Genomic DNA, 18,347 nt, shown 5'->3' with positions numbered 1-18,347 from the left:
TTAGGTTATCAGAGTTGTCGGCTCGGGCTTTTACTCATCTTGCTGCTCTATGAATTAATTTTTATTTTATGAAATAATGACCAGTAAAATTTATTGTTGTTTTTTTAACTTTGATGGACAACCTACTTACATTGTGAATAATAGGATTTAAAACATGTTTTATAGTGAGTTTTAAGATAATTTGTTTAAAAAATCAGCCTTAATTAGGGTTACTATTGCTGTGATAGGCACCATGGCCAAAAGCAGCTTGTGGAGGAAAGGGTCTATCTTATCCTCCAGCTTCTTACATGTCTGTCACTTAGGGAAGCTGGGGCAGAAGTGGAGAGGCAGGACCTGAAGCAGAGACCATGGAGGAATGCTGCTTTCTTGGCTTGCTACCCATGGCTTGCTCAGCCTGCTTTCTTATGTCACACAGCACCACTAGCCCCAGGGTGTCCCCACCCACAGTGGGCAGGGCCCTCCCAGGTCAATCACTAATTTTGAAAATGCCTCCATAAACTGCCTATGGGCATTTGATGGAGACATTTTCTCAGATTTAGCTGTGTCAAGTTGGCAGTACCAATGAGGACAGTACCAAGTAGATGCTGTTTCATCCAAAAGGAACCAGCCAGGTTTATTTTAATTACTCATGATACAGAGAGAGCAGCTTATCTGATCACAGATGCAGCAGAGAAAGATCAGACTAAGGGCTTTTAAAAAACATTAAACATGTTAATTGGTTAAGTAATAATTTGATCTAAAAATAGGGAGATCTGCCTTGTTTGTTTTAAGTGGCATGTGTAGCTTTGGTTTTCTTGGTGGTGCTGAAAACTGTGCCAGGCCAAGCCTTACATATTTAGACAAGTGGCTGCCACTTTGGTTCAGCTCCAGCTCTGGTCTTGGCTGTTTTATGTTCTGTGGTTGACTGCTCAGCACTAATGATGTTCCCATGTCTTTGTTTTGCAGGCCCTGGGATGTTTACTGTATAAACTTTGTTTCTTCACTCTTCCTTTTGGTGAGAGTCAGGTTGCTATCTGTGATGGGAGCTTCACCATCCCAGACAATTCTCGCTACTCCCATAGCATACATTGCTTGATTAGTAAGTATTTGGAAAGATGTATTAATATTGTTTTTTCAGATACTGTACTTTAAGGCCTGCTATTTATATTTTTTCTTAAATCTATATTTTTTCATTTCATATAATTTTATAAACTATAATAAAGATATTTAAAAATGGTTATATTACCTCTATGGAGGAAAAAACAATCTAATTACTAATGATTACAAGGATATTCTTAACCTAGATAAGATTTTTGTAGCACATGGCAGCGATTACATTATTAAGGCAACCAGAATTCCTGGGGACGCTTATAATAACCTTTAATTGTTCAGGTTTTATATTTTTGAAATCAGATATCCATGTAGTTAATAAATAACCAGATTTCCTTTCAGTTTTTTTAAGAGTCTTTGCTTCCTTTTACAAAGAGACTGTAATTTAACACTTTGTACATGTATATCATAAAATGTCAGAGAAAGACCTTGTGGGGAAGGGACAGCCATCAGACAGTAAACTCTGTTAGGGCAGGGCTCAAGTAGCTTCCCCTGACTAAAGTGTTCTAGTGTTGCAGCTTTCTGTTCTGCACGCTCTTGTGGCCTCTGTGGCAGAGAACAGAGTGTACATATGATAAAGATAGCATTTAAACTTAGTGAAGAAAATAGTTAGAAATAGATAATTTTCTTAGCCATTTGTGAACAAAGATAGAGCAAAGTCTTTCATTTTGTTTGTTAAAAAGTCACATAAATATTTAAATGTAAAGAATAGAATATATGCTGAAAGAAAATAGGCATGGATTTAATCATACATCTAGAATATAGAAAATATAAGCAGCCAACCTTCAGGAGTTATAAAACAGCCCAGTGTCATAAAATTTTCTGTCTTTAAGTCTGCCCATCTGGCTTGGGTGTTGTGGCAAATAATTGTAATTCTAGCTCTGGAGAGGCAGATGCAAGAGAACACAGTGAGGGTCTGGTCACTCTGAGTTACAATAGAAAGACTGTCTCAATAAAGCCAAGGGCCAAGTGCTTATTGCTTTGTGGTAGAATGCTTGCTTAGTAGGCACATGACTCTGGGTTCATTCTGGATGTGTATTTGCCAAGTGGCCAGTGGTCCTAATGCACGGCCTTCTGTAAACCAAGGAAAAGGGCTCCACAGTAAAATATCAGTCATGATGTCCAAGAGAAAAGGGACTTAAATGACGTAGTGAAACTTGCAAACTTTTAAAGCACAGAATTTCTGTGACACAGATTTGCTCAAAGATGCTGGAATTTGGGAAATTATATCATTTTGATACACAAAGTACTTTGTGTCCTCTAGAATAGATTTCCTGGGCAAGGGGAGCCAGCATAATGGAGAAGTGGCAAAAGGAAGCAGCAGAAGCTTGGCATTTAATACGTGTTTGTGTGTGTTGTGTGTGTGTGTGTGTGTGCTTGTGTGCTGTGTTCTTTCACAACTTGGGTCCTAGAACCCTGAGTAGGGTAAGGAGGGAATGAAGAAGCCAGACATCGATACAGAAAACTAGACCCAGTGGTTTGGACTCTGATGGAGAAGCCTCAGCCCTCTGGAAGCTCACTCACTGAACAAGGAGGCAGTCTTCATTGCTATATACATTGGTCCAGGGGTATTGAGAAAAAGCTGTAGTGCACGTTTTCTGGATACACCATCAATATTTACACTATGCCCTGAAGAAGGTTTTGCCATTCCTCTGAGCCTCACCTGAGGATAGCTTTGCCACTCTCATGGTGCTGAGGCATTGAGGTCCTTGACATGGCAAATTTAATACTATAGCTGGACTCGGGGATGGATGCAGGACATCAGCACTCATGGAAATACCATGGTACATATTTCTTCAGGACTTCACGTGCTCTCTGCACTTGTACTTAGGGTTTTGTTTCCAGAGAGCTCCACATCTGTTTTATAGCTCTTCATACCTGTGTAATGGTGTCAGCTCTTGACTTGAATCTCAGTGTGTAAGCATCTGGCAGCATTGCTGTGTGTGTGTTTTCTGATCTGTGCCAACCCCCAGTCAAATTGGAGCTGCCTGTCTGGGCAGTCTAAGTCATTGTCCTAGGTACCCATGAATAGGCTTGTCAGTCTCTAAGGATATTACTCCAGCCTTACCTTTTCAACAGGAATTCTGTTTTAGTGAACTATTTTGTAGAATGATTTTTAAATCAGCGGACAAAATTTCATGTATATTTGAATAAATATTAAACTCTTAACCTTCTCTATCTTATATCATAATGTTCTCAAAGATTTAGAGTAATAGAAGCATAAAGTAATCCGTATTAATCATGGTGCTCAGAGATTAGAGATGGAGTTTGCCTGCTATGGTCCTTGACTAATTGAGTTTGAATGTTTTGTTGCAGACAATTTTATAAATTATTGTAGCTATAATTGTATTGTTGCTAAGTATAATGTTTTAGTAATAATTGAATGTACAGTTTTAGTAGGAATCTTGGAATGTCTTAAAGGCTCAGAATGTTCTCATTGACTAATTCTCTGTGGAGTGCTGAGCAGCTTATGCATTGAAATGTGATTTTATTCCTCAGCAGTATTGAATCTCTGTGTTTATGTGTGACACCCATATGTGTGTGGGAATGTGTTTGTGTAGTACTGTGGTAAGCATGCTAATACTGTTGATAATTTTAGGTTCAATTAGAGTTTAATTAATTGCTAATGTACCATGTAGCATATGCTTCTTTTATTTGAGCATAAATATGAAGATTTTAGTACTGCTACCCATTTGACCACGCCAAAAATTAAAAGGATTAAGTAAACTAAAAACATACGTAAATTTGGAATTATAATACATCTATAGGCCAGTGAGATGGCCCAGTGGGTAAGAGTGCTTGCTGAGCAAGTCCAGTACTTTGGGGCCATGTGCAGAAGCCACCATGGAAAGAGAGAAGTGAGTCCTCAGAGTTGACCTCTGACTCCACATGTGCATGATCACAAACCCACAGACACACCAATGCACAGTTGTAAGTTCTAGTAGTTTACCTTTTTGTCAAAAGTTTTATAGCATTAATTATTTAAATGCCGTAGTAAAGTTCAGATTTTGAAAAACCAGCATATACTTATTTATAATATAATGCTAAGAACCAATTTGAATTCTTTGAATTCTGTTGTTTATATCTTTCACATGTAGCCTTACCTGCTTCTCATTATCATATTTGGTTATCTCTGTGTTTATAAAATGAGTTAGTGTTTTCATTGATTTAAACTGAGTCCTACATTCAGAAAACCAAGTGTTGTGTAGCTGTAATTTCATGGTTTTTGAATTTCAAAGTTTTCAGTGCTAAATTTTATGTATTCAGTACATTTATTTTTACATAATTAATTGTAGTACTAATGCTATTTGTATCTATTTGATGTCACTCCGAATGTTTGAATTAATTTGTCATGAGTTAATAGCCAGTTTGCTAAAGCTGTGTAGTTTGTGGTTATGTAGGTACTTGAGTATACTGCTGTTAGCAGCAGTCCAGAAGGAGGAGTTGTGACTGTGTGGTGTTGATGAAGCTGCTTTTATTAGTCTTATCTCTCTTTCCTGTAGACTTTCCTTACAAGCAGCAGTCTTGGTTTGATTCCTGTTAAACACATGATGCTGTTGCCATGAGAATGAGGAGTGAGCACTTTTATTTTGAATCTAAGAGTTGAAGGGATGGTCAACAATGGAGAATGAGAAACATCACTAACCTCAACCCCTATTCCTTCCCTTAACCCTTACTCTTACCCTATCACTAACACTAACCTGAACTCTATCCTTTACTCTTACCCTAACTCGAACCCTAATCCTTACCCTTACCCTAACATTCACCCTAAGCCTAACACTGATCCTTTGCTTTACTCTTACCCTAAACCTAATACTAATCCTAACCCTTCTTCAAACACGCACCCTAAGCCTAACTCTTGCTATTATACTTACCCTTACCTTTACCCTTACCCTACCTTAATCCTATCCTCACCCCTACCTCTACCCTACCCTTACCCCAACCCCTACCCCTAATCTTAATGCTACCCCTACCCCAAACCCAACCCCTAACACTACCTCTACCCCATGCCTATCCCTGTCCCTACCCTAACTCTACACCTATACTGTACTCCTAACCCTCTCCCCTTTTAATCTTACTCTTACCTCAGCCCTATCCCTACCTGAGCAGTTATGGATATAGACAGGGCCTGCTTGCTTCACCCTCAGCTTTTTTCTCATAAAGTGGTCATGGACATACAGATGTGTAGCAGGGGTTAGTAAAACCTGTGGAGCCCATCAGACTTAGTTATACCTGAAGTTCTACAGCAAATAAGTAGAACGTTGGGTACCTCCATCTGTCTCAGTCTATGATTCTAAAATGAGCCTACTAAAGAACATGCAGGCAACACTCAGTTGACACAGCAGGTTTTACACACACACATGATTGAAGAAGATATGACTGAGAGGGCGTCAATGGGGAGAGAGTTTTTAAAAATTGGATATTTTATTTATTTACATTTCAGGTGTTATCCCCTTTCCCCATTTACTGCCCCCAGAAACCCCATCCTGTCCCGCTGCCTCCTTTTTGCTTTTATACCATTTTAATTACATGCAAGTATTAAAGTCAGTTCTAGGTTGAGGAATTAGCAATACAGCAGATGCAGATAGTCAAGGGACAAGCAAGACAATAAACACAAATAGTCAAAGATCAAGCAAGGCAATAAACAAAATCCCGTGATCACTCCTGGCTTATCAGGATGACCAAAATATCTGAGCCTACTTCCCTATCCTAGCCCAAAGTTATTTTCATGTCTGAAAGCCTACTTCCTTGTTCTAGCCTAAAATTTAGATTCCTGTCTGAAATTACTTCTTTGTTCTAGCCTATGCTTTAGATTCCTGCCTGAAATTACTTTGTTTTAGCCTATTGTCAGATTCCTGCCAGGCAGCTCCAAAAGCTGTCCACATTTCCCCCTTTTTTATTTCATAAACAAGACTGAGTCTGTCTTAGGTTGTTCTGATAAGAATTCCTTCCTTACCCGTCGTGGAATATGTATTATCAAAAGCAATGCACTTATGTCTTAGGTTGGTAAGGCTCTGTGCAGAATCTTACCCATCCTTACCCATCCTAGCCTGTTAAATTAATAACATTCTGGGGGTTAATTTCCAGTTTCAAGTCATGTACTTTGGCTGCTAACATGTTGATGGTGTTAAAGACAAGCTTTAACATGATGGGCAGGAATAAAAGTATTCCCAGGACAAAAAGGGCTAGCATGACCAAGCTATATATGCCATTCTTCAAGCTTGACCTTCAGAATGGAAATACTGACCTCAAGCCATGGATAATTTTATCAGCAGTATCTGCAGCATCAAAGCTCAGCAGAGCAACATTCTTTAAATTCATAATCTCACTATGCAAAGTAAAACATCCAGAGAGGTGTTAGAATTATGTCAAATACCCTGCAAGTGTCTTCAAACTTTTTCCTCATTATAATGACTATCATTGTAAATTTTAGAAGTAACACAACTCCATTGGTATTAGGCATGACACTCAAGATGGCTCCCTACTCTTAAACTCTGAACATCCTTCCAGTAATTTAAATAGGATAAAAAACATCAATATGTTGTTCCAAATGCCTATCTAAATCCTCTTGTATACTCAACACATTAGTAACATTTTTTTGCTAAGTGATTAACAAAAGTATCTGTTTTAACTTCTTGTGTCAAAGCAATTGCAGAAGCAGTGGTGCTAGCAATTAATGTAATTAAAGTTGTTATACCAGCAATAATCAAGCCCAATACCCTCCTGCTTCTGCTTAAAGCCTGACTCTCTTCTTCCAGTACCTGCAAGCTTTTTTTTTTTTTTTTTTTTTTTTTTTTAAGAAAACCAAGGTTCTGGTAATACTCAGGGCAATAAAACAAAAGCTCGTTGATATACTCCTGTAACAGACATGCCAGGTTTGTTTCAACACACTAACACAATTAGAAAGTATACAATCAATGCAACTTAGAATAAATACTGTAGAAGAAACAAAAGTAATTTTAACTTCACAAGTAAAAGAGCCTTAACACATGCACTAACACTTGTTTGAAATCCAGATCCTGTCCCAACTTTAACTCTTGCTAACATAACATCATAGAGAACTGCAGCTAACTTCCAAATATGTCTCTGAAAACATCCAGATTCAGTCTTCTAAATGAAGATTGTTATTTCCAATATTGGACTGATTTCTAGACCAGTCCATGATTGAGTCTGAATAACTGGTCACATTTACACAAAATACAAGAGTCATTATAACTTCTCTTTGATTCTCTGTCTCACAAAGTATAAAAACTTGAGGCAAGGCAGCTTGTCCCATCTGGGATATAGGAAAGCAAAGGTGGGTCAGGAACATATGTCCAATACAGCTCCCCAGTCACCCTTGTCAGGGTACTCAGCAAGCTCACACACAGGTCAGAATCCTTCTTTGTCCTGGCATTAGCATGTCTCACCAATCACTCTGGCAGCTACCATGTCCTTCAGCATCCTGCAGAAAAACCACAAACATGCCCTCTTCCCCATATTAGATACCTGATCAGGATCATGCTTTATGCCAGTAAGTGGATCCTTCCTTTTCACCTAGGCATAAGTATGCCTGGTTATAGGGTGCCATAGACACTCAGCAGAAAGTTCCTTGGCATCCAAATTTTTTAAAAATTTAAAGTAAAAAGACCATGATTTAAATAAATTTGTGGTGTAAGGGGATATACCTCTTCCTTTTTTATTTTATGAAGGTATTGTTTTAAAGTTCCATGCACCCCTTCCACAATACCTTGCTCTTGAGGATTATAGGGAATCCCAGTAATATGGGTAATATTAAATTGTTCCCAAAAGTCTGCAGTAGCCAGTTCCATCATCTGTTTTTTTTTTTAAATTATTGGGTAGTTTATTTATTTACATTTCAGATGTTACCCCCTTTCCCCATTCTCCTCCCCTCAGAAATCCCTTATCCCATCCCCCCTCCTCCTACTTCTATAAGGGTGTGTCTCCACTCATTCATCCACTCCCACCTCCCTGCCCTCGAATTCCCCCACAATGGGGCATCCAGCCTTCATGGGACCAAGGCCCTCCTTGCATGGGGAGAGGGTTTAAGTGCAGTACTTGCTATGAAATTCTGAAAAGTAAATTGAGAAGTACCTGCCTCTTTGAGTTCTGGTGAGAATCACAATTCATGACAAGTGCTTGCCTATCCTTCCCTTCTGTGGTCCTCCCAAGCGAACAGCCACCATTACAACTGTGACTTTGTGTCCCACTTAGTCCTGAGGGTATACTCTGCTTGCAGATCTCTTTAGGTACTTTGGAGCACAACCTATAGCTTTGTGGTGACTCTCCTGAAGGTGTGCCATACATTTCATACAGTTCAGAATATCCTGGTACAACTAGTGAGGTTCTCTGTCCCACCTCATCTGCGCTGTGTTGTTGATACTGTGAAGCTTTGTTTCTCTTGCTTTTGATTCACTAAGTGCTTGCTGCTGTATGATTCTGGCACTTAGCTCTTTTATTCCAATTAAGTTAATTTTAGCTGCTCTATTGTGGAAAGCTGGGAATTGTTTAAATTCCCCTAAATGTATCATGGGAATGAAATAGTATAAAACAGAATAGAGTAGTCTATGTTTACTTATGTCCCACTTGTCTTCAGAGATTATTAACACATGTGTAGCCTTGCTTTAACTATGCTCTCACCTGTTCTCTTACATAGTTTTGGGGAAAATACCTCAGACACTTTAATAATATATCTTTGAAAATAAACCAAGCATAAGATAGGATTTCCTTGAAGATGCTTTCTCATTAGTGCTGGATTATGACCTGGCAGTCAGAGCGGGCTCCTGTCATTAACTTCTAGGGCACTTGTCAGGACTATCACACGTGTAGTCTCCTGGCATATTTATAGAGCTATTTACTGTCCTATTTATAGTTGAGGGGATATATATATATTCAGTTATTAAATTTAATCAGTAGTAAATATATTAAGATTTAGAAGTCATACACCTCACATGTAAATTTCTGTAGCAATCTACATGGGTTGACAGTTGCATAAAATAAAACTGCTTAAAATATAGTTTGAAAACTGGTTTCTCGGCAAAAGCTTCAAAATGAATAGTGAAGTTTTTCTTTTTGTTATATTACTATATTACTGTAATAAATGGAATTTCCTGGGAGGGAAAACGTCATGGAAAGAGAAAATCAATACGTTTTAAGCAGGAAGACTCAAGATTTCTAATGGGGCATTTCTCTTCCATTTGTGAAGCTGTTGGGTGGGAGGTGCTGCTGGGCTTAGCTTTGTCCATGCAGAGGCACCATCTCATTCCGTGAGACTTGACTACTGTAGTACTGGCCGAGGTCCACTGTTACTGCCAAGCCCTCACTCTCCTTGCTGCCCTGTTGGGATGTTGAAGGGTCCTGTCCTCTCCTCTCAGAGCTGTGTACGAAACCCAGCTTGATGAGTGCTTTGTGATGAGAAGTGCATGGAAATCAGCCTGGAAAGGTCGCTGGTTGTATCAGGAGTTATCAAGGTGCTGAGACCCCATTCCAAGGTGTGTTGTGTGCTTTCGTCAATAGGAGGGTCACACAAGGATGTTTAGAAAGATGTTTCTCCAAGGCTAGCGTTTGGAAAAAAATGGGTTTGTTTTTGTATAAATAGGGGTTGGTGTAGTAGTACACCAGTACTTGAGAAGTAGTGTAATCTCTGTGTTCGCCGCCTTTGCTTTTCAGTACACCATCACCCCTGTTTCTTAATCTATTCCTTCCCCAGAAAGTACATTTCTTATAGAGTATGTGGTTCAGTTGTGGACTAGGATTTAAGACATTTTAGACATAGACTAGCTAATTGGAAACTGAAGATAGCATTCTATTTATTTATGTATCTGTTGGTTTGTTTGTTTTACCATTAATTTGTTTATTCACTTTACTACATCCCACTTGCAGCCCTCTTCCTTCCAGTCCCCCCTCACTTAGTCCCTCCCTCTCTCCCTTCTCCTCTGAATACCAACCCTCTCTGCCACTGAGGGCAGAGAAGGCAGCCCAGTTAGGGAGCGGGATCCACAGGAGGCAACAGAGTCAGGGACGGTCCCGCTCCGGCTGTTCAGGATCCAAGTGAAGGCCAAGCTGCACGTGTGCTACACACGTGTGGGGAACATACGTGTGGGGAACATACGTGTGGGGAACATATGTGTGGGGAACATATGTGTGGGGAACATACGTGTGGGGAACATACGTGTGGGGAGCACAGGCCCAGCCCGCACATGTGCTACATACGTGTGAGGAGCACAGGCCCAGCCCGCACATGTGCTACATACGTGTGGGGAGCACAGGCCCAGCCCGCACATGTGCTACATACGTGTGGGGAGCACAGGCCCAGCCCGCACATGTGCTACATACGTGTGGGGAGCACAGGCCCAGCCCGCACATGTGCTACATACGTGTGGGGAACACAGGCCCAGCCCACACATGTGCTACATATGTGTGGGGAGCACAGGCCCAGCCCGCAGATGTGCTACATACATGTGGGGAGCACAGGCCCAGCCCGCACATGTGCTACATACGTGTGGGGAGCACAGGCCTAGCCCACACATGTGCTACATACGTGTGGGGAACATAGGCCCAGCCCGTGTTCAGTCTCTGGGAGCCCCCAAGGGTCCAGGTTAGAGTTAAGTCTCAGCATTGAACTAGATTTAAGCTGGTAACCATGTACTTGAGATTATGCCATGCAGTAACCAAGGGGGTATATTTTATAGCTCTATTTCTTAAAGAGTTCAAGATTATATATTATTTAAATTCTTAATGATTTCATAAATTGTATTAATTGAATTTTCTTTTTTACTATTTCAGTGTCTAGTAATTTCCAGTTAAAATCATCTAGAGATTAAAAATATGGCTCTTTTCTGCCCATGGGTTTTACTAGTGATTATTAGTAATCTCATTATTTGGAGTTTAAAATTAAATCTGGGAGCTGATGAGATGATGGTTCATTGCAGACAGGTGCTTGCTGCATGCACAAGCCTCATCTTTAAACCTGAGTTTGATCCCTGGAATATGCGGAAGTATAGAAGGAGAGAGCCTACCCCATAGTGTGGTGCCCTGACAGCCACATCCCCCAACACACACAAGTCCATCAGCACATAAACTAAAGCAGCAACAACAAGAAGCCAGAGCAGTGGACATGGGCTCATCGGGCAAGACTGCCAGCTTTACTGCAGAGCGAGAGCATTAACTTAAAAACTTTAAACCTGTGATGTTCCAACACCTGAAACATTGAACAAGGATTTGATAGCGTGTGGAGAACCTCACCTAATATCATGACCAGTTGTCAAAATACAGGTGCCTTAATAGCATTGGGTAAAATTCCTTCAGGATATTTGTATTATGAGCGTGATACTGTGCTTGAGAGAATTTCCTGATCTAGTCCTGGCTAGAGCATACAGTACAGCGCCCCCACCCTACCCCCTTTCTTTACGACCTTCGGCTAGCATGAAACACAAGCATCACAGACTCAGGTCAGGATGTTTGAATGCTTGTTCTTTGTAGAAATTTAAGAAGGATTTCATAGATGAAGGATGAAATCTCTGAGGACGCGAATTCTTCTAACCACAGTGCTCTCCTTACCCTAAACTGAGTGTAGACATCATGTCACAGGTCTCTCTCTGTTGGAGGACTGTGAGAGATGTGATCGGCTGTCACTGCAAGCCCTTTAAGGATGCTGTTCATGCTGGAAGCCATCTTTAGTGAGATTTGAAGGGAATTTTCCCTGCTTTTGTATCAGAACTGATTTACTTCATGACATCTGTGTTATAGATGCTGTAGTTCATGTAACATATGGGATTGTGTCACTCTGTGGTGACAAACCAAATTTGGAACCTACATTTATAAAGAGATATCTAGTTTCTTCATTATCTTGTCCTGCCTTTCCATTATTCTTGCCTTCTCATATACTTAAAAATACCTTATGCTTTCTGTATGCCAAATTGAGACTTTATAGGAATAAATATTTACTATTAGCTACTTTTAAAGTTAAATTTTAAAAGATAAATATATAAATAAAGTACAAAATACGGTATTGTGATTTTGATATGTTTCCTGTAATTTGGTTGTCTTTACACAATCTCAATAAATACTGTTAAAGTATGCTAAAATATATCTTACTTTGTTAAATTAATTTTATTGCTGTTTTAAAAACATTTAATGTTTTTAGTATTAAGATATAACTTACTGTAGAAGATAAATATACCTTATAGATCTCTCAGCTCCTTTTGGTTGTGAGAGTTAAATATAAACTAATAAATATTTAAATTAAATGATGTTAGCTATTTTAGTTTAATAGTGATACTAAGACTAAATAATGAACTATATATAGTATATGGTTAGCTTTAAAAATACATAACTCATATTCCACAGATAATTTTTGTGTTTTTTTGAATCAAACTTACCATTTTGTGCCCCATGCTAGGCTTTGTCCTTGGTGTGGCCCTTTCTCACCGTTGTCTGAGGCATGAGGTTTACAGGGAGTTGAATCCATTTTGACCTGTAGTTTTGTCTTAGTGCTGTGAACTTAAGACACTCACTGTTTTACTAGTAACCTTGAGAGTAGCTAACATAAATTTTAATTTCAAACACATTTGTATAATTTAAGCATTATAAGCACTTTAAGGGTAATAAAGTAGAAGTAGCCAGGCATGGAAATATCAACAGAACTAACTTTTTAGTTGCAGAATTGAATATGAATTTGAACCTTGTGAAATTGGAAATAAAACCACCCAAAACTAGATAAATAGTAGTGAATGGTCATTGGGTTAGACAGAATATCTCAGAGACTTCAGGCAGTGTTGTGAGATCAGTGTAAATATGTTCATAGTGCATTCTAAAACTGCGCGGGTGGTTGTCCGTGATGGTGCGAGGGAACACTGGCCCAGAGCTGTGGTCCATGCTGTTAGTGTGTCAACGCATGGATTTTGAACCCTCTGCTGCTCTGCTAAGTGAATAAGATAGTTTAAAAGGTCTTTTGGGTAACAGGTAACTCTAATGGGAGTTGTTTTAGGGGACCCCTTTGCCTCCTCACTGTGATGCAGGAGCTTTCCTGAGTCATTAGGTATTCCATAAGCTCACAGGTTTTGTGTTCTTAATTTACCTTTTGTTGTTTAGTGTCACGTTTTGAGGAGTTTACTGTCTGCCCTTGTCCAGCATAGAGATGGTCTGTGACTGCCTCTGCAGTGCGTTCATGGCTAAGTTTACTTTTAGAAAAAAATTTCTGCTATTTTCTCTAAGCATTACCAAAGTTGGCCAGAATCATGGACCATAGACTAGAGCAGACCCCTCCCATGATGATTTGTCTGCAGTTCAACAGCTCACTGTTTGATCTGCTATTACAGGGTTCATGCTTGAACCGGACCCGGAGCACAGACCTGACATATTTCAAGTGTCCTACTTTGCATTTAAATTTGCCAAAAAGGATTGTCCAGTCTCCAACATCAATGTAAGTAGTTTTTCAAGTAGGTAAGACATTGAAATCCATTTTAATTGTGCCTTTATGTGTGCATGCGTGCTTTGAGAGCTGCCTGTTTCATGACAAGTGGTCTTGATGATGTCATGCTGGTTTTGTATGAAGCCTCATTTACACTTTGCTCGGGTATTGTGGAGAACGTCAGCACGATATCTATTTTGCACTGTGCAGAGAAACACAACATAGCATGTGTCAGTCACAGAGCATAAGCTCTCCATCAAGTATTAACGTATTTCGTAACCGCATTTTAAGCGCTTTTGTTCTTTAACCAAGAGGTGTGGTCAAATAGTATTGACGCAGATACCAAGCACAGTGTTAAGTGAAAAACCATGGGACCCTTTGAAATGTAAGTAGTAGAAGCCCTGTGAAGGGAGGGACCTGACTCCAGTTACTTCTTTTATCAGTGGCTAAGTTTATATCTTTATGGTGGCGAGTGCTGTTGTCCTCCTGTTGTAAAATTAGGATAGTAATTATGATGATTAATGTGTAGTTCAGTAGCCCAGGCCTGGCCACGTAAGGTGCTCATTTGGGGATGACTGCTTTTACTCAGAGGTTTTGATTCTCTCTCTCTCTTGCTTCCTTCCTTGCCTGCTTGCTTTCTTCTCCTGTTCACTAACTAAATAAATCAGTTAATTTGATTTTTGAGATACCGAGTTTCTCTACATAGTTCTGGCTGTCCTGCACTCATTCTGTAGACCAGGCTGGCCTTAAACTCACAGATCCTGCCTCTGCCTGTCAGAGCCTGGGGTTAAGATGTGTGCCGCCATGCCTGGCTGCAAGGCTCTGACCTGTAGTCACTCCCTGCACACTGTCGTGAACTACACATGCCAAGCTTGTGCTTGTTAACGAAGGTTTCTAGCTCATCATGGATTTTGTAGACATCATTCTGGTCTACTTGTTTTGTTTCCTTCAGGTGTAACTTGACTCATCTACTTAGGCAGGCAGGTCTGTGACACTTCTTCCTTTCCAGCCCTCAGCGTATCTATCTCTTCAGTTTCTGTTCGGATGTTCTGACGTCTTAGTGAGGGCAGCTTTGCCTGCCTTCAGCTTTCTGTTCAGCTCCTGCTTACAGTGACCCAGACTGGCAGACACAGCACAAAGATGAACTGTCTTCTAGGCTTTACAGTGTCATGACAATTATTGGTAGGACTTAGAAACATCAGGATTGTTATCCTGAAGTTCAAAATATCATTGATTTACAAATGTTTTATATATATATATTTTTTTTACTCAGTGTTTACCCAAAAGAATAGTGTATACAGAGACCATCATCTAAAGATTTCTGTGGAACACCAGAATGAAGATGACATTTATGTAAAGTGATATTTACAGAGTAAATCTTAGGACTATGTCTGAATACTAGTATCTCAGGCTGTGCTTTAAAGTTTTATAGTCTTATCTATAACATAAAACATGACTACCACTCAAATTAAAAACTAAATAAAAATGTTCTTTTTTCTTCCAAGAATTCTTTTCTTCCAGCAACTCTTCCCGAACCGATGACTGCTACTGAAGCTGCTGCTAGGAGAAGCCAGATGAAAGCCAGGTGGGCAGAGTTGAGCTGCAGCCGGCCGGCCGGCGGGCAGCCATCTTGTCAGAGGAGAGGTGGTTGTTTCCATTCCCTAAATACTGTCTCCACCTACCCAGCATGCCGAGTTGTTCAGACTGTGGTGCTGGAGCATAGATGAGAGCAAAATCAGATGCTCACAAGTAGAAGCTGACAGCAGGCTTGTGTGAGTGAGCGCTCGCTTACCAGTGAGGACCTGACTGTGGGACTGTTGATGTTGCCCCGGGCCCTTTGTCGACATGTGGTTGTCATCTTTTTTGACACTGGCTGGTCTGAATTCAGGGAACTGTAGAAGCGAGTTAATAGCTATTAAGCCTATTTATATTTAAGGAAGGAAAAAAATAATTGTCACAGGCCATTAGTGTGTGTAGTTTGTAGAATTTATGTGTGCATGTAACTAGAATGCTTGGTAAAGAATCAAGTTTGAAATCTTATTTTTCAGTTATTTACTCCATTACTAAACTTGACTCCATCATATAGAGTAAGACCTTAAATCTGGGGCTGGAGAGATGACTCAGCAATTAAGAATACATATGGCTTTTGTGGACAACTTCATTATTATTAAAAATGAGCTGTGATTGGCTATTATATAAATGATCTTGCTCTCTTCATTACATTCTTAGACAGCTTGTACCATACCATACTGATCATCTGAGCATCTGCCTGTTCGTGTTAGGAGACCGCATACCTGCAAAATGCTTATACAATTTTCTGGAAAAAAATGTCTTAAGGTTTTTTTTTTTTTAAATAATTTTGTGCATCATGGTATCTTTTGATCATATGTGCTCGCTTCCATTACCATCATTGTCCCCCCACTGCCTGATTTCTCTTCCCAACCAACCCCTTCTATATTACTTCCTGTCTTTCTTGTTATGACCTACTGAATTCAATTAGGTTACCAACCGGAATTTCTGACATTTTGCCACACAGTTTTCTGTTTCTTTCTATTTGAAAAGATAAGTGTTAGGAGGGCTCCCTCTTGTGGTACATAGAGGTATTATGGTAGGTGTGTGCTGCAGGAACTATGGGCTTGATAAATCATGCATATGTAGTTTTAGTTGTTAAATCATCTGAAATTTTATTAAGTTAAATCATTAAAGAAATATAGGAGAGATTTATTAAACTTTTATAGAGTTTATAAATATAGAAAGCAAAGTTGAAAAAATATGCAATTTTCAGAGGTTGTAAGGGAGAAGTCTTGAGGGCAATACAGAAGAAATTGGAAGGGAGAGAGTTGGGGGTTGGATTTGATTTGGATACCTTGTATGCATGTATGAATGCTAAAAATAAATTTACTTATTTTTGTTGTTGTTTTGAAACATCACTTATGCCTGCTAATCATTGCTTCAAAATTGTGCTTACTGTTCTGCCGCTTGCATTTGGGGCTTATTCTGAGTCCCAATCAGATATTTCTCCTGATTGCCATTCAGTGTTCTAGGAAAACAAAGATTGGATGAGCAGGCATCCTGACTTGGCAAGCGCTGGCATCTCTGGGTTTACTGGCCATAGGAGACAGACAGCAAGCGAGGGGGATTAATTCTTGTGTTTTTTGTTTGTTTGTTTGTTTTTAAAGAAGTGGATCCTGGTTTTGTCAGAAACCCTACGAGAAGGTTTCTGTTTGTAAACTCTCAGTCTTACGCCATCCTTTAGATCTCTAGGGTTATACCCCTGTGCTTCCAGCTTTGAAGGTTGTTTCAGCAGCTGTGGCTGTATTGTTTTCGTTACTAGCTTTATTAAACTTGTGTTCTGAGATGGAGACTTAGAAGGAAACCAGAAGGACTAATGTGGTCATCTGTAATAATAACTGTGTCTGTATTTTATAGAATGAATAGTAAATTAGAGACAATATCATTATTTGGAATGAATTGTATTTTTCTATTATAGAATAACAGATACCATTGGACCAACAGAAACCTCAATTGCACCAAGACAAAGACCAAAGGCCAATTCCACCGCTGCCGTTGCCAGTGTGCTGACCATTCAGAGTTCAGCAACACCTGTTAAAGTCCCTGCTCCTGGGGAATTCAATAACCACAAACCCAAAGGTAATGAGCCTTTGCAATTCTGACCTTTCATGGTATGGATAAACCTGATGCGGTTTGTTTCCTGTGGAGTATAAATGAATTTAACACCGTAAAGCACAGACACAGTGCTTGAAGGAAAGCCTGGACACATGGCTTAGTCAGTAAAGTGCTTGTTGTGCAGGCATGAGCACTCCAGTAAGATAAATGGTCGTGGCAGTGTGCTCCCATAACCCAGCATGGGCTGTGAGGTGGTGCATGGTGTGGTGGGGCTGGGGCACTGGGGGGATGGGTTAGGGGTAGAGACAGGCTGGTTTTAGGTTTGAGGGCCACTCAGTCCAACTGCAGTGACAGCTTAGTGAGAGACTTGTCTTAACAGAAAAAAGTGGGACAATGATTGAGTACATCCAGACCCCAACCTTTGACCTCTGTATGTGGGCAAGCACACCCACATACATGTCTACACATGCACCCCCATCACAAGAAACTGTCTGCTGATGTCCATTAGACTGAACTATTTTTTCTAAAGGCAAAGCAAAGTTATTAGTGATATAAATGTATGTAAGTCTCAGTTTGCTTTGATATATGGGTCAAAGCTCATCTTTTGGGTCATCAGCCAAGAGGTTTGAGGTTTGCTGTACAGGAGACTGTATGTTATATTGGGCAGGAAGGAGTTTAAAGTCCATCTTTACTGAGTTACAAGTCTCTAGAGCCTTGGCGAAGGAGCCATATGGATATCACAGCATAAGTACTATTCTAATTTGATTTTGAGAAATTGTTTTTATAATCTCTTTTTGTTCCTTTGACACAGAATTTCTCTGTGTAGCTCTGGCTGCCCTGTGTAGCGAGAGGTGTTAGAAAAGGTAGACCTGGTCCTGCTAGCTCCTGGCCACTGCCATCTTCCCACTCTAAAGCAACACCAGCTGGCCAGGAGGCCCGGCCCAGGGCCCATGAGACATTGGCGTGACTGCTGCCTCTGCTGGTCAGCTCCATTTACTCCATGGCTCTAAGCGTGGTCCTTGGGCCAACTTCGTCACCCTCACAGTGCTCAGCTCAACCCCAGACAATATCTGCCATCCTCATGGTACCCGGTAGAATGAAGACTTTTAATGCTTAAAGATTAGCCATGGATGCATATGTTAGCAAATACTCAGTACACAAGATGCTCACACAATTAGAATTGTTAACCCAAAAACGTAACCTTGATAAGAATAACTAC

The 18,347-nt window shown here is 40.0% G+C and overlaps 1 protein-coding gene across 5 annotated transcripts in view; it reads left to right on the top strand.

The window, feature by feature from the left end:
• The window catches only part of Bmp2k (BMP2 inducible kinase), a 108,757-nt gene that overhangs the window by 48,404 nt on the left and 42,006 nt on the right, over positions 1-18,347 (top strand). For all 5 annotated transcript variants that reach the window (XM_076926444.1, XM_076926441.1, XM_076926443.1 and 2 more), the window contains exons 7-10: positions 946-1,078; positions 13,410-13,513; positions 15,007-15,086; positions 16,992-17,152. In XM_076926444.1, coding sequence (XP_076782559.1) covers positions 946-1,078; positions 13,410-13,513; positions 15,007-15,086; positions 16,992-17,152 — 478 coding nt within the window. The remainder of the gene's footprint in view (positions 1-945; positions 1,079-13,409; positions 13,514-15,006; positions 15,087-16,991; positions 17,153-18,347) is intronic.

The sequence above is a fragment of the Arvicanthis niloticus genome, chromosome 27, assembly GCF_011762505.2.
Source record: "Arvicanthis niloticus isolate mArvNil1 chromosome 27, mArvNil1.pat.X, whole genome shotgun sequence".
Taxonomy (NCBI): Eukaryota; Metazoa; Chordata; class Mammalia; order Rodentia; family Muridae; genus Arvicanthis; species Arvicanthis niloticus.
Note: the sequence above shows the minus strand (reverse complement) of the source record. Positions and strands in the feature narration are given on the sequence as shown.